The sequence below is a fragment of the Coregonus lavaretus genome, assembly GCF_964263955.1.
Source record: "Coregonus lavaretus genome assembly, chromosome: 17".
Classification (NCBI taxonomy): Eukaryota; Metazoa; Chordata; class Actinopteri; order Salmoniformes; family Salmonidae; genus Coregonus; species Coregonus lavaretus.
This window is the reverse complement of record NC_140004.1, coordinates 50,099,854-50,126,809: the sequence shown is the minus strand read 5'-3', so window position 1 is coordinate 50,126,809 and position 26,956 is coordinate 50,099,854. Positions and strand designations below refer to the sequence as shown.

The 26,956-nt window shown below is 46.0% G+C and overlaps 1 protein-coding gene across 1 annotated transcript in view; it reads right to left on the bottom strand.

Moving 5' to 3' along the window:
- Nucleotides 1-26,956, bottom strand: part of smarca2 (SWI/SNF related BAF chromatin remodeling complex subunit ATPase 2) — a gene marked incomplete at its 3' end in the record, with an annotated part of 187,846 nt that overhangs the window by 62,258 nt on the left and 98,632 nt on the right. Inside the window, exons 28-29 of the mRNA XM_084180431.1 lie at nt 23,960-24,037; nt 22,555-22,773 (exon numbers count right to left, since the gene is read on the bottom strand). Of these exons, the coding sequence (XP_084036557.1) occupies nt 22,555-22,773; nt 23,960-24,037 (297 nt within the window). The remainder of the gene's footprint in view (nt 1-22,554; nt 22,774-23,959; nt 24,038-26,956) is intronic.

Here is a 26,956-nt window from a genome sequence, read left to right as displayed (position 1 = left end):
CTCAGAGACATGATTGTGTCTAGGCACAGATCTGGTTAAGAGTACCAAAAAAGGTATGCAGCATTGAAGGTCCCTAAGAACACACTGGCCTCCATTATTATGAATTGGAAAAAGTTTGGAACCACCAAGACTCTTCCTAGAGCTGGCCGCCCGGCCAAACTGAGCAATCGGGGGAGAAGGGCCTTGGTCAGGGAGGTGACCAAGAACCCGATGGTTACTCTGACAGAGCTCTAGAGTTTCTTTATTGAGCTGGGAGAACCTTCCAGAAGGACAACCATCTCTGCAGAACTCCACCAATCAGGCCTTTATGATAGAGTGGCCAGACGGAAGCCACTCCTCAGTAAAAGGCACATGACAGCCCGCTTGGAGTTCGCCAAAAGGCACCTAAAGGACTCTCAGACCATGAGAAACAAGATTCTCTGGTCTGATGAAACCAAGATTGAACTCTTTGGCCTGAATACCAAGCGTCACGTCTGGAGGAAACCTGGCACCATCCCTACGGTGAAGCATGGTGGTGGCAGCATCATGCTGTGGGGATGTTTTTCAGCGGCAGGGACTGGGAGACTAGTCAGGATCGAGGGAAAGATGAACGGAGCAAAGTACAGAGAGATCCTTGATGAAAACCTGCTCCAGAGCTCTCAGGACATCAGACTGGGGTGCAGGTTCACCTTCCAACAGGACAACGACCCTAAGCACACAGCCAAGACAACGCAGGAGTGGCTTCGGGACAAGTCTCTGAATATCCTTGAGTGGCCCAGCCAGAGCCCGGACTTGAACCCGATCTAACATCTCTGGAGAGACCTGAAAATAGCTGCGCAGCGACGCTCCCCATCCAACCTGTCAGAGCTTGAGAGGATCTGCAGAGAAGAATGGGAGAAACTCCCCAAATACAGGTGTGCCACGCTTGTGGCGTCATACCCAAGAAGACTCGAGGCTGTAATCGCTGCCAAAGGTGATTCAACAAAGTACAGAGTAAAGGGTATGAATACGTATGTAAATGTGATATTTCAGTTTTTCATTTTTTATTATGGGGTAGTGTGTAGATTGATGAGGAAATGTTTTAAATTTAATAATAAGGCTGTAATGTAACAAAATGCCCAAAAAGTCCAGGGGTCTGAATACTTTCCGAATGCACTGTATGTTATATGTTATATACTGTATGTTAGAGGGCCTTTTTTACTGAATAATGTGCTTGATGATTGTGTTTTGCTTTTCATGTTTTGTGTTTCGCTTTTCATGTTTTGTGTAACTGATGTGTAAATACACTGAGTGGACAAATCATTAGGAACAGCTCTTTCCATGACAGACTGACCAGGTGAATCCAGGTGAAAGCTATGATCCCTTATTGATGTCACTTGTTAAATCCACTTCAATCAGTGTAGATGAAGGGGAGGAGACAGGTTAAAGAAGGATTTCTAAGCCTTGAGACAATTGAGACATGGATTATGTATGAGTGCCATTCAGAAGGTGAATGGGCAAGACAAAACATTGAAGTGCCTTTGAACGGGGTATGGTAGTAGGTGCCAGGCGCATCGGTTTGAGTGTGTCAAGAACTGCAACGCTGCTGGGTTTTTCACGCTCAACAGATTCCCGTGTGTATCAAGAATGGTCCACCACCCAAAGGACATCCAGCCAACTTGACACAACCGTGGGTAGCATTGGAGTCAACATGGGCCAGCATCCCTGTGGAACTCTTTTGACACCTTGTAGAGTCCATGCCCTGACTAATTGAGGTTGTTCTGAGGGCAAAAGAGGGTGCAACTCAATATTAGGAAGGTGTTCCTAATGTTTTGTACACTCAGTGTATATGAACATGTATTGCAATGTGAAACATGTATTTCTTGATGAAACACTGATTAAGTTTGGTGAAAAAGTGACTCATGTTGTGTGTTGTACTTAGTCAATTGAAAATGAGTTTTGAGTTTTGAAGCAACTGCCTTTTTGATGATCTGTTTGGAGTTTTGAAACAACGGCCTTTTTGATGATCTGTTTGGGGTTTTGTACTAACCGTTGTGTAAATGATGATCTGTTTGGGGTTTTGTACTAACCGTTGTGTAAATGATGATCTGTTTGGGGTTTTGTACTAACCGTTGTGTAAATGAAAACCCACTAGTGAAAACTGTAAGACAGCCATGTAACCCTGCAAGTCTCAGCCATATACAGCCATACCCCACTCCCTCCTGTCTGTCTGTCTGTCCGTCTGTCTCAGCCATATAGCCATACCCCCCTCCCTCCTGTCTGTCTCAGCCATATAGCCATACCTCCCTCCCTCCCTCCCTCCTGTCTGTCTCAGCCATATAGCCATACCTCCCTCCCTCCTGTCTGTCTCAGCCATATAGCCATACCTCCCTCCCTCCCTCCTGTCTGTCTCAGCCATATAGCCATACCCCCCTCCCTCCCTCCCTCCTGTCTGTCTCAGCCATATAGCCATACCCCCCTCCATCCCTCCCTCCTGTCTGTCTCAGCCATATAGCCATACCCCCCTCCCTCCCTCCCGTCTGTCTCAGCCATATAGCCATACCCCCCTCCCTCCCTCCTGTCTGTCTCAGCCATATAGCCATACCTCCCTCCCTCCCTCCCTCCTGTCTGTCTCAGCCATATAGCCATACCTCCCTCCCTCCCTCCTGTCTGTCTCAGCCATATAGCCATACCTCTCTCCCTCCCTCCCTCCTGTCTGTCTCAGCCATATAGCCATACCTCCCTCCCTCCTGTCTGTCTCAGCCATATAGCCATACCCCCCTCCCTCCCTCCTGTCTGTCTCAGCCATATAGCCATACCTCCCTCCCTCCTGTCTGTCTCAGCCATATAGCCATACCTCCCTCCCTCCCTCCTGTCTGTCTCAGCCATATAGCCATACCCCCCTCCCTCCCTCCCTCCTGTCTGTCTCAGCCATATAGCCATACCTCCCTCCCTCCTGTCTGTCTCAGCCATATAGCCATACCTCCCTCCCTCCCTCCTGTCTGTCTCAGCCATATAGCCATACCTCCCTCCCTCCTGTCTGTCTCAGCCATATAGCCATACCTCCCTCCCTCCTGTCTGTCTCAGCCATATAGCCATACCTCCCTCCCTCCTGTCTGTGTGACGACCCTCCCACTCTGTCTGCCGTATTCTCTCTTTGCTCTTGTTTCCTTATTAGGATGCCGGTGGGCGGAGTTGGGAGGGTCGTCAGCTACATGGGAAACACCTGGGCCGGGTGTGTCCCAGGATAAATGGACCTCTTCCACATTCATTGGGGAGACTCTCTCCAGGCAGATACTTTGATCTTGGTTGTGATATTTTTGTGGCTTTTTTGGGTTGTTTGCTTTGGCACTTTTCAACACTTTTCCATATTACATTTATGCATGCAAACACTCACTTACACTACTGATTACTGATTACACACACCATTGTTATTTGATTTAGTTTACTTTAATTAATAAATATATACTTTGAGTACTCCTTGTCTCCACGTGTCTCCCTTTTGTTACGAACTTGAGCCGGTTCGTGACAAGTGGGGGCTCGTCCGGGATCTTGAACTGGTTGTGTTTGGGAGAACGTGGAGTTAATGTCCAATTCTGTAGGGTTTTTCTTTGTAAATTTTGTTAGTTTGTTTGAGTTTGATAGGCCAGTATTGGTTGCCTTTGGGTTTTGTACTGCGTTGGAGAGAGTACATTGGTTAGTTTCCAGTCCCTGCCCAGCCTGGAAACTCTTGCTCTACTCGCTGTTGGGACATCGGTCTGAGGTGAGTACAATCGGCTGTGTACCTCAGTGGGAGATTGGGTAGGGTAGTGACATTTGCTACCCGGAGCTATAGCTTTTTCCCCTGATAGGCTTAGTGACGTGTTTTGTTTTGGGATACGTTGGGCATGGTTAAATGTTTGTTATTTTTGTGTGGTGTCAGTGGACTGAGCAGTTGTCTCGGGGGCACATCCGTGGCTTGGGGAAATCTACCAGCGTGCTGGGGGGTTTAATTCCTTGCCAGCGGGCTACAGTGCGTAATTACCCACCGCGAATCTGCACGAAGACTAGGGTTGAGTTATTGTAGGTTTTGGGGAAGCTCCATATCCCAGCTCTCTTCTGTGGTGCTCGGTGTGATTGTCATTTCTCTTGTGTCTGGTGTGCTCAGCAGAGGGGTTGAGCAAGATTATTATGATCTATATATATATTTTTTTTTTCTTGATTATGGCGTCTAATGTAGATGAGTTCATTCGCTTTCCATCAGAAGAACTGTTAGAATTATGTACTAAAGAACAGCTGTTGAAGGTTGCTGAACACTACAAGGTTGAAATTAGTGATAAACGCCTAAAAAATTCTATTAGGTTAATATTGAAGGCCAATTTGATGGAGAGTGGTATTCTGGATGTTACCACTGGGGCAGCCTCTGCTGAGGACACGTTGTCTCCCCGATATGTTACAATGACCGCTCCATCGGTTAATCATAGTAGTCTTCTTTTTGAACAGCAGAAAGAACTGCTTCTGTTACAGCTAGAGCATGAAAAAAATGGACAAAGAGCTAAAATGGAGCATGAACAAGCAAAAATGGAGCATGAACAAGCTAAAATGGAGCATGATCGTGTAAAATATGAAAGGGAATTGGAATTTAAACAGGATATGGAGCGTGCTAAAATCAAGCTGCAACAAGAGCGACTAGAGTTGGTTAGGGAAGGAAAGCTCTCAGGGGAGAGTTTGCTCTGGGAAGGTGACCCAGAGTTACCTAGGGGTCGTTCCTCTTTTGGTCGTAATCCAGAGACATTTGATGTTGTAGGGAATTTACGGTTGTTGCCCCAGTTTAATGAAAAGGACCCGGAGACATTCTTTTCGTTGTTTGAGCGTGTTGCTGACGCTAGGAGTTGGCCTGATTCTGATCGCACTTTGATGTTGCAGTGTGTGCTGACTGGTAAAGCGCAAGAAGCATATTCAGCTCTTAGCGTAGCAGACAGTGTTAGTTATGAGAAGGTTAAAACGGCTGTGTTACAGAGTTACGAATTGGTCCCTGAGGCTTACCGCCAACGATTTAGAACTTTAAAAAGGGATGATCAGCAGACTCATGTTGAGTTTGCGCGAATATTATCTTCACAGTTCAATCGCTGGTGTTCTGCCTCTGCAGTTATGACTTTCCAAGGGCTGTGTGATCTGATTATGTTAGAACAATTTAAGGACACAATCCCTGATCGTATAGCGACGTACATTAACGAACGAAAAATAAAGACTGTTGCTGAAGCTGCGGTTTTGGCAGATGAATATGTGTTGACTCACAAAAATGTTTTTGCAGAACCCCGTATTCGGAGTGAGTGGGGGCGTTCGCAGAGATTTGGGCCTCGCTCGCCGAGATACTTCGGTTCCCGGGCAGAGTTTCATTCAAATAGGGTTGAGCCTGATACCCGTGGTAAAACTGACGTTGGTCAAGAGTGTCACTACTGTCAAGAATTAGGTCATTGGAAAAATGAATGTCCGATTCTTAGATCTAGGGGTAAATTCAGTACAGGTGCTTATGGTAAATCGAGGCCTGCAGCGTTAGCCGCGCCTGTTCCACATCAGTTCACTCATGACGCATTGTCTCCTGCCCGGAGCCAGGTGAAGGGTTATATTGATCCCGACTATTTACCTTTCGTTACGGAGGGTTTTGTGTCTATGGTAGGAAGTAAGAACCTAGTGCCAGTAAAGATCCTAAGAGACACAGGTGCCTCTGAATCATTTGTGTTGGAGTCTGTGTTACCCTTCTCTGCGGAGACTGATTCGGGGAATAGTGTTCTAATTAGGGGAATAGGTTTGAACACTCTGTCAGTTCCATTGCATAAACTGATGTTGGATTGTGGACTGGTGAAAGGTGAGGTTGTTGTGGGGGTGCGTCCTTCATTGCCTATTGAGGGTATTGACGTGATCCTTGGAAATAACTTGGCTGGGGAGCGTGTGTGGCCTATCGTGTATCCATCTTTAGTGGTTTCCACTAAGCCGTCAATTGTAGGGATTCCTGATGAGAGTGCGCAGAATTTCCCAGAGGTGTTTTCTGCGTGTGCAGTGACGCGTTCTATGATCCATGACGACCTGGTCACGGAGCTGGCTAACGAGAATACCATAAAGAAGTCTGTTACTGTTTTCCCTGTTATCCCGTTATCTGTATCCCGCTCCGATTTAATCGAGGCGCAACGGACTGACCCTACATTAGAAGAGTTGCGGGACCAAATTGTGTCTGTGGAACAGTTGGGAGATGTCGCACAGGGCTATTTTCTCCAAGAGGAGGTCCTGATGAGAAAGTGGATGTCTCATGGTAGTTGTTTTCTGGGGGAGGCGATTAGTCAGGTTGTGGTACCAGTTAAGCTTCGTGAGTTGGTGCTGACAACTTCTCACAACGACGTTGCTGGGCATATGGGTGTGAGAAAAACCTACAATCGCATATTACGACATTTTTTTTGGCCAAGATTAAAGAGGGATGTTTCTGATTTCATCAAAACTTGTCACACCTGTCAATTAACTGGTAAACCTAATCAAGCTATTAAGCCGGTACCACTGTTCCCTATTCCTGTACTCAGTAAACCTTTTGAGTATCTGATTATTGACTGTGTTGGTCCTCTGCCTCGTTCCAGAAAGGGTAGTAATTATTTGTTGACTGTGATGTGTCAGACCACTAGGTTTCCTGCTGCCTATCCTCTCCGGTCTATCACGACTAAGTCTGTGTTAAAAGCTTTGACTCAGTTTTTCTCACTGTTTGGAATCCCTAAGGTCATTCAAAGTGATCAAGGATCTAATTTCACCTCTAATCTCTTTGGACAGGTTCTCCAACAACTCCATATTAAACACAACTTGGCTAGCGCTTATCATGCCCAAAGTCAAGGAGCACTGGAACGTTTCCATCAAACGCTTAAGTCTTTGTTGAGATCTTATTGTACTGAGATGGATAAGGATTGGGAGGAGGGGTTGCCTTGGTTACTGTTAGCTGCTAGGGAGGTTTCACAGGAGAGCACAGGTTTTAGCCCAAATGACCTAGTGTTTGGACATAAGGTGCGTGGGCTTTTATCTGTTCTCCAGGATGACTGGAAGTCTCCCGAGCCTCCTCAGTCCCTGTTATCATATGTGTGTGATTTTCGGCGACGCTTGTATGCCGCTGGTGAAATGGCTAAAGAGAAGCTATCATCTTCACAGGACAGGATGAAGAGCATATATGATCGGCGAGCTGAGCCTCGTCACTTTAGTCCAGGTGATCAGGTTCTGGCTCTGCTGCCAATTGTTGGTTCTCCTTTTCAAGCCAAGTTTCAAGGTCCATATACAGTGGTGCGCCAGTACACTGAGCAAAATTATCTAGTTGCCACTCCAGAACGGAGGAAAGCACACCAACTGTGCCATATAAATTTGTTAAAACCCTATTATGCACGTTCCTCTGAGACTGAACAGGGGGAGTCTACAGAGGACGGTAAGGCTGTTCTTTTGGCTGATACTGTTTATTCCCTGGATTCTGGTCATGCTAGGTCTGTGCAGGAGCAGGAAGATGTTTCTGGTCCCGACGATTGCATACTGCAGGGTAGATTGAAGAATTCAGAGACACTGGAGATTTTAGATAGTCTGCTTACTCATCTACCTGTTGATGGGCGGAAAGAGATAGTTGGTCTGATTCGGAGATTTCCAGGGTTGTTTTCTGATACACCAACACGTACAAACTTAATAGAACATGATATTGACATTGGAGATGCTGACCCCATTCGTCAACGGTTCTATAGAGTTTCTTCAGAGAAACTGCGTTGTCTGGATGCTGAGGTCAGGTACATGCTGGAGAGTAAAATAGCAGAGCCTTCTTTCTCCAGTTGGGCTTCTCCCTGTATCTTGGTCAGTAAATCGGATGGAACAAACAGATTTTGTACGGACTACCGTAAGGTAAACGATGTCACTAAGCCGGATTCGTTTCCTCTTCCTCGGATGGAGGACTGCGTTGATCAAGTCGGCGCAGCTAAGTTTGTGAGCAAATTTGACCTGTTAAAGGGCTATTGGCAGGTGCCACTGACGAGTAGGGCACGTGAAATCTCTGCCTTTATTACACCTTTTGGTCTGTACTCGTATTCGGTTATGAGTTTCGGGCTGCGTAATGCGCCTGCAACTTTTCAGCGACTTATGAACAGGGTTGTCTCTGGTCTGGCCGGGTGCGCTGTTTATCTGGACGATGTAGTGATATATGCAGATACTTGGGAGGAACATCTGTCCCGTATTCAAGCCTTGTTCGAACGTCTGGCTGCGGGTCGTCTCACGATAAATTTGGCTAAATGTGAGTTTGCTCAGGCGACTGTGACATACCTTGGAAAGGTGGTTGGGCAGGGTGAAGTGCGTCCTGTTCGGGCTAAAGTGGTAGCTATTGATGCTTTTCCACTACCAACTACTAAAAAGGAACTGATGCGTTTCTTGGGAATGATTGGGTATTATCGTGGTTTTTGTAGGAACTTCTCTACTGTGGTCGCTCCCTTGACAGATTTGCTGAAAGCTAAGGCTGTGTACGTATGGTCTTCTCATTGTCAACAGGCTTTCGAAGATGCAAAGAGGTTGCTTACTTCAACTCCGGTACTGGCTGCTCCTCGTGTGGATTTGTCATTTACCTTGCAGGTGGATGCTAGTCATGTGGGGGCGGGTGCAGTGTTGCTGCAAGCAGATGTGGCTGGGGTTGAGAGGCCTGTTAGTTTCTTTTCCAAAAAGTTTAACCATTATCAGTTGAACTATTCTGTCATTGAAAAAGAAGCATTAGCACTTATATGGGCGCTACAACACTTTGAAGTGTATGTTGGGTCGGGTGTAGTACCTATTGTGGTCTACACCGACCATAACCCTCTCACATTTTTGAGGTCCATGAGGTGTCCTAATCAGAGGATAATGAGATGGTGTTTATTTTTACAATCTTTCCATCTAGATGTGCGGCACATCCGGGGGACTGATAACGTGATTGCTGATGCGCTCTCTCGTGCGCCCTGTTCATGAATATTGATGTGACCGACCAGTGTTTGATTTTGTCATGTTCTATCTTTCCTGTTTGTCCACTCCTAGTCTTGTGTTTTTCTTTCCTCTTAAAGGTTGCTTCCTGGGTAAAGGTTGCTGAGGTCTGGAGAGGAGGATGATGGGTGGGGCAAGTGGAGGGGTGAACATGTACAAATTGTCGGTTTGGGACGCAGGGGCTGGTACGTTGGTCCGGGGTCCTTGTTGGTCCCCGGTCTTATGGGGGGGGGTGTGACGACCCTCCCACTCTGTCTGCCGTATTCTCTCTTTGCTCTTGTTTCCTTATTAGGATGCCGGTGGGCGGAGTTGGGAGGGTCGTCAGCTACATGGGAAACACCTGGGCCGGGTGTGTCCCAGGATAAATGGACCTCTTCCACATTCATTGGGGAGACTCTCTCCAGGCAGATACTTTGATCTTGGTTGTGATATTTTTGTGGCTTTTTTGGGTTGTTTGCTTTGGCACTTTTCAACACTTTTCCATATTACATTTATGCATGCAAACACTCACTTACACTACTGATTACTGATTACACACACCATTGTTATTTGATTTAGTTTACTTTAATTAATAAATATATACTTTGAGTACTCCTTGTCTCCACGTGTCTCCCTTTTGTTACGAACTTGAGCCGGTTCGTGACATCTGTCTCAGCCATATAGCCATACCTCCCTCCCTCCTGTCTGTCTCAGCCATATAGCCATACCTCCCTCCCTCCCTCCCTCCTGTCTGTCTCAGCAATATAGCCATACCTCCCTCCCTCCTGTCTGTCTCAGCCATATAGCCATACCTCCCTCCCTCCCTCCTGTCTGTCTCAGCCATATAGCCATACCTCCCTCCCTCCCTCCTGTCTGTCTCAGCCATATAGCCATACCTCCCTCCCTCCCTCCTGTCTGTCTCAGCCATATAGCCATACCTCCCTCCCTCCTGTCTGTCTCAGCCATATAGCCATACCTCCCTCCCTCCCTCCTGTCTGTCTCAGCCATATAGCCATACCCCCCTCCCTCCTGTCTGTCTCAGCCATATAGCCATACCTCCCTCCCTCCCTCCCTCCTGTCTGTCTCAGCCATATAGCCATACCTCCCTCCCTCCTGTCTGTCTCAGCCATATAGCCATACCCCCCTCCCTCCCTCCTGTCTGTCTCAGCCATATAGCCATACCTCCCTCCCTCCTGTCTGTCTCAGCCATATAGCCATACCTCCCTCCCTCCTGTCTGTCTCAGCCATATAGCCATACCTCCCTCCCTCCTGTCTGTCTCAGCCATATAGCCATACCTCCCTCCCTCCCTCCTGTCTGTCTCAGCCATATAGCCATACCCCCCTCCCTCCCTCCTGTCTGTCTCAGCCATATAGCCATACCTCCCTCCCTCCTGTCTGTCTCAGCCATATAGCCATACCTCCCTCCCTCCTGTCTGTCTCAGCCATATAGCCATACCCCCCTCCCTCCTGTCTGTCTCAGCCATATAGCCATACCTCCCTCCCTCCTGTCTGTCTCAGCCATATAGCCATACCTCCCTCCCTCCCTCCTGTCTGTCTCAGCCATATAGCCATACCTCCCTCCCTCCTGTCTGTCTCAGCCATATAGCCATACCTCCCTCCCTCCTGTCTGTCTCAGCCATATAGCCATACCTCCCTCCCTCCTGTCTGTCTCAGCCATATAGCCATACCTCCCTCCCTCCCTCCTGTCTGTCTCAGCCATATAGCCATACCCCCCTCCCTCCTGTCTGTCTCAGCCATATAGCCATACCTCCCTCCCTCCTGTCTGTCTCAGCCATATAGCCATACCTCCCTCCCTCCTGTCTGTCTCAGCCATATAGCCATACCTCCCTCCCTCCTGTCTGTCTCAGCCATATAGCCATACCCCCCTCCCTCCCTCCTGTCTGTCTCAGCCATATAGCCATACCTCCCTCCCTCCTGTCTGTCTCAGCCATATAGCCATACCTCCCTCCCTCCTGTCTGTCTCAGCCATATAGCCATACCTCCCTCCCTCCTGTCTGTCTCAGCCATATAGCCATACCTCCCTCCCTCCCTCCTGTCTGTCTCAGCCATATAGCCATACCCCCCTCCCTCCCGTCTGTCTGTCTGTCTGTCTCAGCCATACCCCCCTCCCTCCTGTCTGTCCGTCTGTCTGTCTGTCTGTCTGAGCCATATACAGCCATACCCCCCTCCCTCCCGTCTGTCTGTCTGTCCGTCTGTCTCAGCCATATACAGCCATACCCCCCTCCCTCCCGTCTGTCTGTCTGTCCGTCTGTCTCAGCCATATAGCCATACCTCACTCCCTCCCTCCCGTCCGTCCGTCCGTCCGTCCGTCCGTCCGTCCGTCCGTCCGTCTGTCTGTCTGTCTGTCTGTCCGTCCGTCCGTCTGCCTGTCTGTCTCTCTACATGCTGAGATATCTTGACCTTGAGAGGTAGGGTAACTAGAGTTGGAGAGTCAATCGGTGGAATTTTAAAATAGTAAATAATGGCTACTTCTGAGAAAGTTTTAAACTGTCAAGAGGAATAAAACAAGGTTGTCCACTATCGGCATATCTATTTATTATGGCCATTGAAATGTTAGCTATTAAAATCAGATCCAACAATAATATCAAGGGGTTAGAAATCCAGGGCTTAAAAACAAACGTGTCATTGTACGCTGATGATTCATGTTTTCTTTTAAATCCACAATTTGGATCCCTCCACAGCCTCATAGATGATCTAGATACTTTTTCTAATCTTTCTGGATTACAACCAAATTACGATAAGTGTACTATATTATGTATTGGATCAATAAAAAATACAACTTTTACATTACTGTGTAGAAAATACCTGTCTGTTTGTGGAAAAATCCCCCTGATTAACTCTTTAGTCATATCCCAGTTTACCTATTTGCTTATGGTCTTGCCTACACCTAGCGACATGTTTTTAAAATTATATGAGAGAAAAATATTCCATTATATTTGGAACGGCAAACCAGACAAAATTAAACAATCTTATTTATATAATGAATATGAATTCGGAGGGCAGAAATTATTAAATATTAAAGCATTAGACCTCTCACTAAAAGCTTCAGTCATACAAAAGTTATACTTCAATCAGAACTAGTTTTCTAGCAGATTACTAAGAATGTCTCACCCCATGTTCAAGAAAGGCCTTTTTCCCTTTATTCAGATTACAACCTCTCACTTTCGGTTATTTGAAAATGAAATAATCTAAAAAACATAGCTTTTTTTTTTAAAAACAAGCCATAGAAAGTTGGTTGCAATTTCAGTTTAATCCATCAGAAAAGACAGAACAAATATTACAACAAATATAATGGTTGAACTCAAATATACTAATTGATAAAAACAATATTTTGGGAAAAAATGTTTGAAAAAGGTATAATCTTTATATATATGGAAATGTCTGCTCTACTCAAAATTACAACCAACTAATTGCAGCATTACCGCAAAAATGGAAGAGGCAAGTGGAAGGGGGAGAAAGTAAGGAACTTGTCTGTCGGCCCAGCATTAAAGACCAAAATTGGCTAAAGAAAACTTGGATAAATAAAAAAGTATATCAGTTTCATTTAAGGACCAAAAAACGGACAGCTGTGCCATATAGATTGGAAGAGATTTTTGATGTACTGATTCCATGGCACATAGTTTATGAACTGATACACAAAACAACGCTGAATTCAAAACAAAATTATTGCAACCAATATAATGTTATATATATATATATATATATATATATATATATATATATATATATATATATATATATATATATATATATGGGGGATACAACCATCCCAGCCAGCTCTGCAGGTTTTGCTGCGAAGAGACAGAATCATTAGATAATTTTTTTGGTACTGTCCATATGTAGCTTGTTTTTGGTCGCAGGTCCAGGAATGGCTGAAGAATGGCAACATTTACCTGGAGCTAACTCTGCAAATAGCACTGCTGGGTAATTTAAAAAGTCATAGTCAATCAATCAATAATATAATAATAATCTTATCAAAATGTGTTATCTTTAATTTACAATCTGTAGAAACTATGGGAATAGAAAGGTTGAGAGCTTTTGTGAAACATCACAGCACAGTTGAAAAAATAGAAGCAGTAGAATCAGATTGAAAAAACAAATATAAATCCACCTTATGGAACAGACTGTGAAGCAACACAAACACAGGCACAGACACGCATACACACACGATAACATACGCACTATACACACACGTACACATGGATTTTGTATTGTGGATACACTACGACCAAACATAAGTGGGAAAAACAACTCCGTTGTGTCCTCCTCCCAGAGTGCGAAGAGCCTTGGCGTGACCCTGGACAACACCCTGTCGTTCTCCGCTAACATCAAGGCGGTGACCCGATCCTGCAGGTTCATGCTCTACAACATTCGGAGAGTACGACCCTGCCTTACACAGGAAGCGGCACAGGTCCTAATCCAGGCACTTGTCATCTCCCGTCTGGATTACTGCAACTCGCTGTTGGCTGGCCTCCCTGCCTGTGCCATTAAACCCCTACAACTCATCCAGAATGCCGCAGCCCGTCTGGTGTTCAACCTTCCCAAGTTCTCTCACGTCACCCCCCTCCTCCGCACACTCCACTGGCTTCCAGTTGAAGCTCGCATCCGCTACAAGACCATGGTGCTTGCCTATGGAGCAGTGAGGGGAACGGCACCTCCGTACCTTCGGGCTCTGATCAGTCCCTACACCCAAACGAGGGCATTGCGTTCATCCACCTCTGGCCTGCTGGCTCCCCTTCCTCTGCGGAAGCATAGTTCCCGCTCAGCCCAGTCAAAACTGTTCGCTGCTCTGGCACCCCAATGGTGGAACAAGCTCCCTCACGACGCCAGGACAGCGGAGTCACTCACCACCTTCCGGAGTCATTTGAAACCCTACCTCTTTAAGGAATACCTGGGATAGGATAAAGTAATCCTTCTACCCCCCCCCCCCCCAAAAAAAAAAAAAAAAAAAAAGTGTAAAGTGGTTTTCCCACTGGCTATAGGGTGAATGCACCAATTTGTTAGTCGCTCTGGATAAGAGCGTCTGCTAAATGACGTAAATGTGCCCTTGAGCAAGGCACTTAACCCTAATTGTTCCTGTAAGTCGCTCTGGATAAGAGCGTCTGCTAAATGACTAAAATGTAAATGTAAAATGTAAAAAAAGTATGTGGACACCTGCTCGTCGAACATCTTATTCCAAAATCATGGGCATTAATATGGAGTTGGTCCCCCCTTTGCTGCTATAACAGCCTCCACTCTTCTGGGAAGGCTTTCCACTAGATGTTGGAACATTGCTGCGGGGAGTTGCTTATATTCAGCCAGAAGAGAGCATTAGTGAGGTCGGGCACTGACGTTCGGCAATTAGGTCTGGCTCGCTGTTGGCGTTCCAATTCATCCCAAAGGTGTTCGATGGGGTTGAGGTGAAGGCTCTATGCAGGCCAGTCAAGTTCTTCCACACTGATCTCGACAAACCATTTCTGTATGGACCTCGCTTTGTGCACGGGTGCATTGTCATGCAGAAATAGGAATGTCATTGTATGCTGTAGTGTTAAGATTGCCCTTCACAGGAACTAAATGGCCTAGCCCGAACCATGAAAAACAGCCCCAGGCCATTATTCCTCCTCCACTAATCTTTACAGTTGGCACTACGCATTGGGGCAGGTAGCGTTCTCCTGGCATCCGTTAAACTCAGATTTGTCCATCGGACTGCCAGATGGTGAAGCGTGATTCAACACTCCAGAGAACGCATTTCCACTGCTCCAAAGTCCAATGGCGGTGAGCTTTACACCACTCCAGCCGACGCTTGGCATTGCGCATGGTGATCTTAGTCTTGTGTGCAGCTGCTCGGCCATGGAAACCCATTTCATGAAGCTCCTGATTAACAGTTCTTGTTCTAACGTTGCTTCCAGAGACAGTTTGGAACTCGGTAGTGAGTGTTGCAACCGAGGACAGAAGGTTTTTACGCACTACGTGTCCCGTTCTGTGAGCTTGTGTGGCCTACCACTTCATGGCTGAGCCGTTGTTTCTCCTAGACGTTTCAATTTCCAATTAACAGCACTTACAGTTGACCGGGGCAGCTCTTGCAGGGCAGACATTTGACGAACTGACTTGTTGGAAAACAGGCATCCTATGACGGTACCACATTGAAAGTCACTGAGCTCTTCAGTAAGGCCATTCTACTGCCAATGTTGGTCTATGGAGATTGCATGGCTGTGTGCTCGATTTTATAGACCTGTCAGCAACAGGTTTGGCTGAAATAGCCGAATCCACTAATTTGTAGGGGTGTTCACATACTTTTGTATATATAGTGTACGTTTCAGGGGTTTGATGGCACATGCTGGGAGCCCAGCCAACACAGAGTTGCAATAGTCCAGATGGGAGATGACAAGTGCCTGGATTAGGACCTGTGCCGTTTCCTGTGTGAGGTAGGGTCGTATTATAGGGATGTTGTAGAGCATGACCCTGCAGGAGCGAGTCACCGCCATACACAAAACATGTATGCACGCATGACTGTAAGTCGCTTTGGATAAAAGCGTCTGCTAAATGGCATATTATTATTATATGTTAGCGGAGAACAACAGGGTGTTGTAGAGCATGACCCTGCAAGAGCGAGTCACTGCTTTGATGTTAGCGGAGAACAACAGGGTGTTGTCCAGGGTCACGCCAAGGTTCTTTGCACTTTGGGAGGGGGACACAGTGGAGTTGTCAACCGTGATGGAGAGGGCAGGCCTTCCCCGGGAGGAAGAGCAGCTCTGTCTTGTCGAGGTTGAGCTTGAGGTGGTGGGCTGACATCCAAGCTGAGATATCTGCCAAGTATGCAGAGAAGCGTGTCGCCACCTGGATGTCTGAAGGGGGGAAGGAAGAGTGTAGTTGAGTGTTATCCGCACAGCAATGATAGGAGAGACCATGTGAGGATATGACGGAGCCGAGTGACTTGGTGAATAGAGAGAAGAGGAGAGGATCTAGAACCGAGCCCTGGGGGACACCAGTAGTGAGAGCGGTCTCGGTTGAGTGACCCATCATGAAGCCTGACTGGTTAGGGTCAAGAAGATTGTTCTGAGAGCGAGAGAGTTGGTCAGAGACAGCACGCTCAAGTGTTTTGGAAAGAAAACAAAAAAGTGATACTGGTCTGTAGTTTTTGTATTACATCAGAGGAGTCAATCGTTGGTTTCTTGAGAAGGGGAGCGACTCGGTCCATTCTGAAATCAGAGACACAGCCAGTGGTCAGGGATAAGTTGATGAGGGAAGTGAGGAATGGAAGAAGGTCTCCAGAGATGGTCTGGAGAAGGGAGGAGGGGATGGGGTAGAGTGGGCAGGTTGTCGGGCGGTCTGACCTCACTAGTCGCAGGATTTCATCTGGAGAGAGAGGGGAGAAAGAGGTCAAGTCGTAGGGTAGTTCTGTGTGAGTGGGACCAGTGGACTCAATAGGCTGAGTGAATGAGGAGCGGAAGTTGTCAACTTTGTTTAAAAGTGGTTGGAGGTGGAGGATTAAGGAGGTGGAGGATTAAGAAGGGAGGAGAAGGTGGAAAAGAGTTTCATAGGGAGGTGGAGGATTAAGAATGGAGGAGAAGGTGGAAAAGAGTTTCCTAGGGTTAGAGGCAGCAGCTTAACATTTAGTTTGGTAGAAAGTGGCATTAGCAGTGGATACAGAGGAAGGGAAGGTAGAGAGGAGGGAGCGAAAGGATGATAGGTCCTCCGGAAGTTTAGTTTTCCTCCATTTTCAGCCCTGTTCTGTAAGCTCGCAATGAGTCACTCAGCCACGGAGCAGGAGAAGAGGGCGGAGCCGGCCGGGAGTAAATGGGACAGTGAGAGTCATAGGATGCGGAAATGGAGGAGACTAGGGTCGATGAGGCAGAGTCAGGAGACAGGAGGGAGAAGGATTTAACAGAAGGGAGATATGATAGGATAGAAGAGGAGAGAGTAGTGGGAGACAGAGAGCGAAGATTGCGACGGGCCATGACCATCTGGGTTGGGGCTGAGTGGTTAGGGTTGGAGGAAAGGGAGACAGAAAAGGAAACAAAGTAGTGATCAGAGACCTGGAGGGGGGTTGCAGTGAGATTAGCAGGCGAGCAGCCTCTAGTAAAGATGAGGTCAAGCATATTGCCTGCCTTGTGAGTGGGATGGGATTGGGAAAGGGTGACGTCAAAAGAGGCAAGGAGGGGAAAGAAAGAGTTGGAAAGAGATGAATTGAAGGCAGACATCGAGAGGTTGAAGTCGCCAAGTACAAAGAGCGGTGAGTCATCGTCAGGAAATGAGCTTATCAAGGTGTCAAGCTCATTGAGGAACTCTCCAAGGGCACCTGCTGGATTTGTGACAGCATGGAATCCAAATGAGGAGAGACAGGTGAGAGAGGGAGAAAATAGAAAATCTCCACTTAGGAGAAATGAGCAGCCCTGTGCCACCACCACGATGACCAGATGCTCTCGGACTATGAGTGAAAACGTAGTCAGATGAAGAGAGCAGCTGGAGTCGCAGTGTTCTCTGGAGTGATCCATGTCTCCATCAGGGCAGCATAAGCTGAGATGAACTTTGCCTTCCTGACCGCAGATTGGCAGTTCTAAACGCTGCCAGAGACCAGGAATTCCACATGGGTTGTGCACGCAGGGTACACTAAATTAGAAGGGTTGCAGCCAAGGGGTGGGGAGCGTCTGTAAAGCCTACAGGGAGAGGAGCAGCCAAGGGGTGGGGAGCATCTGTAAAGCCTACAGGGAGAGGAGCAGCCAAGGGGTGGGGAGCATCTATAAAGCCTACAGGGAGAGGAGCAGCCAAGGGGTGGGGAGCGTCTGTAAAGCCTACAGGGAGAGGAGCGAACTGGGATGGAAAGCACAGACACACAATGCACACAATAATGCGACGATTGTGGACAGTCAGATTAATATAATAGCTTGATTAAAACGTTTACATGCTTTTCAAGAATGATTTCCCTAACAATCCTGTTTACATGGACACATCTGAAATTCAGGCTAACTGATGGCACCCTGATAAGAGCAGAAAATCGGCAATCAAAATAAACGTTCTACCACAGCGACCATGTTATTTTTGGGAAGCATATTTGATTCTGATATAATGTTTGTATGTAAAAACTACTTCTAAGATGAATACATTTAGTTGTTCCGACCTCGCTTCACTGGCGCTAAAGAGGGAGGCTCGCTGGGCTGGTGCTAGCACATGCACAGATCAAACACATCGCTGGAACGCCGATTAAAGGTCTTTACACATGTCCTAATATTTCAACAGATTGCTCAGGAAACCAGGTGTTTTAATAGGTGTATGCTTCCTTCGATTTTGACCTTACGCTGATTAAGATAAGCATTTTGACTATTGCATAATCTGCCTACTGCCATAATCAGTTTAATATATAATTATTACTGTGCATTTAAACATACTCAGTGTTGCCAAAGCTACAAAAGAGCAAAATCAGATGATGTGTAAATAACTAGGTAAGATCCTCCGTGAGAGAGTGGTGTGGAGCCCTCGATCCTCCGTGAGAGAGTGATGTGGAGCCCTCGATCCTCCGTGAGAGAGTGGTGTGAAGCCCTCGATCCTCCGTGAGAGAGTGGTGTGAAGCCCTCGATCCTCAGTGAGAGAGTGGTGTGAAGCCCTCGATCCTCCGTGAGAGAGTGGTGTGAAGCCCTCGATCCTCAGTGAGAGAGTGGTGTGAAGCCCTCGATCCTCAGTGAGAGAGTGGTGTGGAGCCCTCGATACTCAGTGAGAGAGTGGTGTGGAGCCCTCGATACTCAGTGAGAGAGTGGTGTGAAGCCCTCGATCCTCCGTGAGAGAGTGGTGTGAAGCCCTCGATCCTCAGTGAGAGAGTGGTGTGGAGCCCTCGATCCTCAGTGAGAGAGTGGTGTGAAGCCCTCGATACTCAGTGAGAGAGTGGTGTGAAGCCCTCGATCCTCAGTGAGAGAGTGGTGTGGAGCCCTCGATCCTCAGTGAGAGAGTGGTGTGGAGCCCTCGATACTCAGTGAGAGAGTGGTGTGAAGCCCTCGATCCTCCGTGAGAGAGTGGTGTGGAGCCCTCGATACTCAGTGAGAGAGTGGTGTGGAGCCCTCGATACTCAGTGAGAGAGTGGTGTGAAGCCCTCGATCCTCAGTGAGAGAGTGGTGTGAAGCCCTCGATCCTCAGTGAGAGAGTGGTGTGAAGCCCTCGATCCTCAGTGAGAGAGTGGTGTGAAGCCCTCGATCCTCCGTGAGAGAGTGCTGTGGAGCCCTCGATCCTCCGTGAGAGAGTGGTGTGAAGCCCTCGATCCTCCGTGAGAGAGTGGTGTGAAGCCCTCGATCCTCAGTGAGAGAGTGGTGTGAAGCCCTCGATCCTCCGTGAGAGAGTGGTGTGAAGCCCTCGATCCTCCGTGAGAGAGTGGTGTGGAGTCCTCGATCCTCCGTGAGAGAGTGGTGTGAAGCCCTCGATCCTCCGTGAGAGAGTGGTGTGGAGCCCTCGATCCTCAGTGAGAGAGTGGTGTGAAGCCCTCGATCCTCCGTGAGAGAGTGGTGTGAAGCCCTCCTCTCACTCCTTCCTCCAGGAACTCGGCAGAACAGTCATCTTTTCTGTGACGGTCTTAGTTTTGATGACGAGACCGCCACTGATACTGATTATCAAAATCACAACAGTCACAAATTGCCCCTTAATCCTGGTTGATGTGTCAACAATAATCTGCAAGTTATGAGCAGTCAGCAGTTCACACACCAATCAGGCCACTGGGAAGACAGGCAGTATTTAAAGTAGACGGCCCTAACTAGCTAGACAACACTAGACCACAGATGAAGACAAAAAATATATTGATCACTCCTGGAGATATCAGTCCTCTAGCTATAGAATGAAGCAAAAAAACTGCTGCAAACAATTGACTACCTTCATGGGCACCTGTACTATGGATGTAAGTCGCTCTGGATAAGAGCGTCTGCTAAATGACTAAAATGTAATGTAAATGGATGTACAGCTATATAGATGGTCTGTGTATAGACCCTAAAATATTTGGTATAAATATTAGTTCAGAACAGTGGTTTTAATTGCTTCCAATGGTTAATCATTAATCCCCAAGAAATCGCTAAAAATTACACCTGTCAAACTGCTACTATGGAATGAAAGTCCTGCTTCAGTACTACTGGAGGACGACTACATTACTACTGGAGGACGACTACATTACTACTGGAGGATGACTACATTACTACTGGAGGACGACTACATTACTACTGGAGGACGACTACATTACTACTGGAGGATGACTACATTACTACTGGAGGACGACTACATTACTACTGGAGGACGACTACATTACTACTGGAGGATGACTACATTACTACTGGAGGATGACTACATTACTACTGGAGGATGACTACATTACTACTGGAGGATGACTACATTATTACTGGAGGACGACTACATTACTACTGGAGGATGACTACATTACTACTGGAGGACGACTACATTACTACTGGAGGATGACTACATTACTACTGGAGGATGACTACATTACTACTGGAGGATGACTACATTACTACGACTACATTACTACTGGAGGACGACTACATTACTACTGGAGGATGACTACATTACTACTGGAGGATGACTACATTACTACTGGAGGATGACTACATTACTACTGGAGGATGACTACATTACTACTGGAGGACGACTACATTACTACTGGAGGACGACTACATTACTACTGGAGGATGACTACATTACTACTGGAGGACGACTACATTACTACTGGAGGATGACTACATTACTACTGGAGGACGACTACATTACTACTGGAGGACGACTACATTACTACTGGAGGACGACTACATTACTACTGGAGGATGACTACATTACTACTGGAGGATGACTACATTACTACTGGAGGATGACTACATTACTACTGGAGGATGACTACATTACTACTCCACATTGAACCACAACCAGAGGATGACTACATTACTACTCCACATTGAACCACAGCCAGAGGATGACTACATTACTACTCCACATTGAACCACAGCCAGAGGATGACTACATTACTACTCCACATTGAACAACAGCCAGAGGATGACTACATTACTACTCCACATTGAACCACAGCCAGAGGATGACTACATTACTACTCCACATTGAACAACAGCCAGAGGATGACTACATTACTACTCCACATTGAACCACAGCCAGAGGATGACTACATTACTACTCCACATTGAACCACAGCCAGAGGATGACTACATTACTACTCCACATTGAACCACAGCCAGAGGATGACTACATTACTACTCCACAGCCAGAGGATGACTACATTACTACTCCACATTGAACCACAACCAGAGGATGACTACATTACTACTCCACATTGAACCACAGCCAGAGGATGACTACATTACTACTCCACATTGAACCACAACCAGAGGATGACTACATTACTACTCCACATTGAACCACAGCCAGAGGATGACTACATTACTACTCCACATTGAACCACAGCCAGAGGATGACTACATTACTACTCCACAGCCAGAGGATGACTACATTACTACTCCACATTGAACCACAGCCAGAGGATGACTACATTACTACTCCACATTGAACCACAGCCAGAGGATGACTACATTACTACTCCACATTGAACAACAGCCAGAGGATGACTACATTACTACTCCACATTGAACCACAGCCAGAGGATGACTACATTACTACTCCACATTGAACCACAGCCAGAGGATGACTACATTACTTCTCCACATTGAACCACAACCAGAGGATGACTACATTACTACTCCACATTGAACCACAGCCAGAGGATGACTACATTACTACTCCACATTGAACCACAGCCAGAGGATGACTACATTACTACTCCACATTGAACCACAGCCAGAGGATGACTACATTACTACTCCACATTGAACCACAACCAGAGGATGACTACATTACTACTCCACATTGAACCACAGCCAGAGGATGACTACATTACTACTCCACATTGAACAACAGCCAGAGGATGACTACATTACTACTCCACATTGAACCACAGCCAGAGGATGACTACATTACTACTCCACATTGAACCACAGCCAGAGGATGACTACATTACTACTCCACATTGAACCACAACCAGAGGATGACTACATTACTACTCCACATTGAACCACAACCAGAGGATGACTACATTACTACTCCACATTGAACCACAGCCAGAGGATGACTACATTACTACTCCACATTGAACCACAACCAGAGGATGACTACATTACTACTCCACATTGAACCTAGAACTTGGCAATATGGCCCAAATATCATCTGACAAATATTTTAGTTCTACATTTGCTTTATGAGTAGTGCATGACCCTAGGATGGCAACACAAATTCTAAGTGGGTCTTTCTCCATTCTCCGTACGCATTTGTTGCATGGGAAATATAAGGAAAGATATTACTGTCGCCAACACAGGGCTGTAAACAACACTTTACTGAATAGCGTGGTAGGCTATCCTTTGGCGGCTTCTGCTGTGTGCAAGTGATTTAATATGGTCCCATTCCCCAGGGTTATTCAACTCCCTACCACTAGGGGGTTATGGAGATTAAGCCTTAGATTATGGCATACCATGAGCCACTGTTTCTATGTTTTGGTTAATCTTTATAAATAGTTAATATGTTCCAGCCTACCCTGAGCCACTGTTTCTCTGTCAGGGCATCACTGTAGTCAACGTCGCCTCTCCTGCGTGATCCTCGGCCGAAGATCTTCTCCTCCTCTTCCTCACAGGTGAGCCGCTCCACCTCCGCGTCATCCTTGACGATCCAAGATGGCAGCTCATCCTCCTCCATCAGACGCGGCTTCCTTTTGGGGTTCCTGGCGTCCTCCCGCCGCCGGTCCAGGTCCATACTCTAGAGGAAACAACAACACTTTACCCTAACCCTAACTCTAAAGAGGAAACAACAACACTTTATTAGGTTATAACCCTAACATTTACCCTAACCCCAACCTTTACCCAACCTTTACCCTAACCTTTACCCAACCTTTACCCCAATCCCAACCCTAACCTTAACCTTTACCCTAACCTTAAACTTTACCTTTACCCTAACCTTTACCCTAACCTTTACCCTAACCTTAAACTTGACCTTTACCCTAACCTTTAACATTTAACATAACCTTAAAGTTTACCTTAAACTTTACCTTTAACCAACCTTTAACCTAACCTTTACACTAACCTTTACCCTAACCTTAAACTTTACCTTTACCCTAACCTTTACCCTAACCTTAAACTTTACCTTTACCCTAATCTTTAACCTAATCTTTAACCTTTAACCTTTAACCTAACCTTTACCCTAACCTTTAACCTAACCTTTAACCTAACCTTTACCCTAACCTATACCCTAACCTTTACCCTAACCTTAAACTTTACCTTTACCCAACCTTTAACCTAACCTTTACCCTAACCTTTACCCTAACCTTAAACTTTACCCTAACCTTTACCCTAATTTTAACCTAACCTTTAACCTAACCTTTACCCTAACCTTTACCCTAACCTTAACCCTAACCTTTACCCTAACCTTAAACTTTACCTTTACCCTAACCTTTACCCTAATCTTTAACCTAACCTTGAACCTTTAACCTAACCTTTACCCTAACCTTTAACCTAATCTTGAACCTAACCTTTACCGAACCTTTACCGAACCTTTAACCTAACCTTTACCCTAACTTTTAACCTAACCTTTACCGAACATTTAACCTAACCTTTACCCTAACCTTTACCCTAACCTTTACCCTAACCTTAAACTTTACCTTTACCCAACCTTTAACCTAACCTTTACCCTAACCTTAAACTTTACCTTTACCCAACCTTTAACCAAACCTTTACCTTAACCTTTACCCTAACCTTTACCCTAACCTTTAACCTTTACCCTAACCTTTAACCTTTACCCTAACCTTTAATCCAACCTTTAACCTAACATTTAACCTAACCTTTACCCTATTGTGGTCTTATTGTGTCAGTATTCAAACTCAATAATATATATAAATGTCTAAAAAGCACCAGACCAATGGCTACTGTTAATGTAACGTGCTTCTCACCATGAACAACTCAAACTCATCCTCGTTACGGGCGATCATCTGGTTCAGAGTCTCATCATCAGGCACCTCATCTTCCTCCTACAGACACACAGTACAGACAGACAGACATCAGCCACTACAGACACACAGTACAGACAGACATCAGACACTACAGAGAGACATCATGTGGTCCTCTGTAGCTCAATTGGTAGAGCATGGCGCTTGTAACGCCAGGGTAGTGGGTTCGATCCCCGGGACCACCCATACGTAAAAATGTATGCACACATGACTGTAAGTCGCTTTGGATAAAAGCGTCTGCTAAATGGCATATAATTACAATATAATTACAAATGTATACTGTATCTGTATTGTACTCTGTATTGTATTCTGTACCTGTATTGTATGCTGTATCTGTATTGTATTGTATGCTGTACCTGTATTGTATGCTGTATCTGTATTGTATTGTATTCTATGCTGTACACTGTACCTGTATTGTATGATGTATGCTGTATCTGTATTGTATTGTATATTGTATCTGTATTGTATGCTGTACCTGTATTGTATTGTACACTGTATCTGTATTGTACGCTGTACCTGTATTGTATTGTACACTGTATTGTATGCTGTATCTGTATTGTATTGTATGCTGTACCTGTATTGTATGCTGTATCTGTATTGTATGCTGTACCTGTATTGTATTGTATGCTGTACCTGTATTGTATTGTATGCTGTATCTATATTGTATTGTATTCTGTATCTGTATTGTATGCTGTTGACATCGATCCCTCCAATGTCAACAACTACAGACCAGTATCCCTTCTTTCTTTTCTCTCCAAAACACTTGAGCGTGCCGTCTTTAGCCAACTCTCTTGCTGTCTCTCTTTAGAATGACCTTCTTGATCCAAACCAGTCAGGTTTCAAGACTGGTCATTCAACTGAGACTGCTCTTCTCTGTGTCACGGAGGCTCTCCGCACTGCTAAAGCTAACTCTCTCTCCTCTGCTCTTGTCCTTCTAGACCTGTCTGCTGCCTTTGATACAGTGAACCATCAGATCCTCCTCTCCACCCTCTCCGAGCTGGTCATCTCCGGCACGGCTCACTCTTGGATTGCGTCCTACCTGACTGGTCGCTCCTACCAAGTGGCGTGGCGAGAATCTGTCTCCGCACTACGTGCTCTCACCACTGGTGTCCCACAGGGCTCAGTTCTAGGCCCTCTCCTATTCTCGCTATACACCAAGTCACTTGGCTCTGTCATATCCTCACATGGCCTCTCCTATCATTGCTACGCAGACGACACACAACTAATCTTCTCCTTTCCCCCTTCTGATAACCAGGTGGCGAATCGCATCTCTGCATGTCTGGCAGACATATGGATGACGGATCACCACCTCAAGCTGAACCTCGGCAAGACGGAGCTGCTCTTCCTCCCGGGGAAGGACTGCCCGTTCCATGATCTCACCATCACGGTTGACAACTCCGTTGTGTCCTCCTCCCAGAGTGCGAAGAGCCTTGGCGTGACCCTGGACAACACCCTGTCGTTCTCCGCTAACATCAAGGCGGTGACCCGATCCTGTAGGTTCATGCTCTACAACATTCGGAGAGTACGACCCTGCCTTACACAGGAAGCGGCACAGGTCCTAATCCAGGCACTTGTCATCTCCCGTCTGGATTACTGCAACTCGCTGTTGGCTGGGCTCCCTGCCTGTGCCATTAAACCCCTACAACTCATCCAGAATGCCGCAGCCCGTCTGGTGTTCAACCTTCCCAAGTTCTCTCACGTCACCCCCCTCCTCCGCACACTCCACTGGCTTCCAGTTGAAGCTCGCATCCGCTACAAGACCATGGTGCTTGCCTATGGAGCAGTGAGGGGAACGGCACCTCCGTACATTCAGGCTCTGATCAGTCCCTACACCCAAACGAGGGCATTGCGTTCATCCACCTCTGGCCTGTTAGCCCCCCTACCTCTGCGGAAGCACAGTTCCCGCTCAGCCCAGTCAAAACTGTTCGCTGCTCTGGCACCCCAATGGTGGAACAAGCTCCCTCACGACGCCAGGACAGCATCTGTATTGTATTACATTGTATGTTGTACCTGTATTGAATTGTATGCTGTATCTGTATTGTATTACATTGTATGCTGTACCTGTATTGAATTGTATGCTGCATCTGTATTGTATTGTATTGCATTGTATTGTATGCTGTACCTGTATTGTATTGTATGTTGTACCTGTATTGAATTGTATGCTGTATCTGTATTACATTGTATGCTGTACCTGTATTGAATTGTATGCTGCATCTGTATTGTATTGTATTGCATTGTATTGTATGCTGTACCTGTATTGTATTGTATGCTGTACCTGTATTGAATTGTATGCTGTATCTGTATTGTATTGTATGCTGTACCTGTATTGAATTGTATTGCATTGTATTGTATGCTGTACCTGTACTGAATTGTATGCTGCATCTGTATTGTATTGCATTGTATTGTATGCTGTACCTGTATTGTATTGTATGCTGTACCTGTATTGAATTGTATGCTGTATCTGTATTGTATTACATTGTATGCTGTACCTGTATTGAATTGTATTGCATTGTATTGTATGCTGTACCTGTACCAAATTGTATGCTGTATCTGTATTGTATTACATTGTATGCTGTACCTGTATTGAATTGTATGCTGCATCTGTATTGCATTGTATGCTGTACCTGTATTGTATTGTATGCTGTACCTGTATTGAATTGTATGCTGTATCTGTATTGTATTGTATGCTGTACCTGTATTGAATTGTATGCTGTATCTGTATTGTATTACATTGTATGCTGTACCTGTATTGAATTGTATGCTGTATCTGTATTGTATTGTATGCTGTACCTGTATTGAATTGTATTGCATTGTATTGTATGCTGTACCTGTATTTAATTGTATGCTGTATCTGTATTGTATTGCATTGTATTGTATGCTGTACCTGCATTGTATTGTATGCTGTACCTGTATTGCATTGTATGCTGTACCTGTATTTAA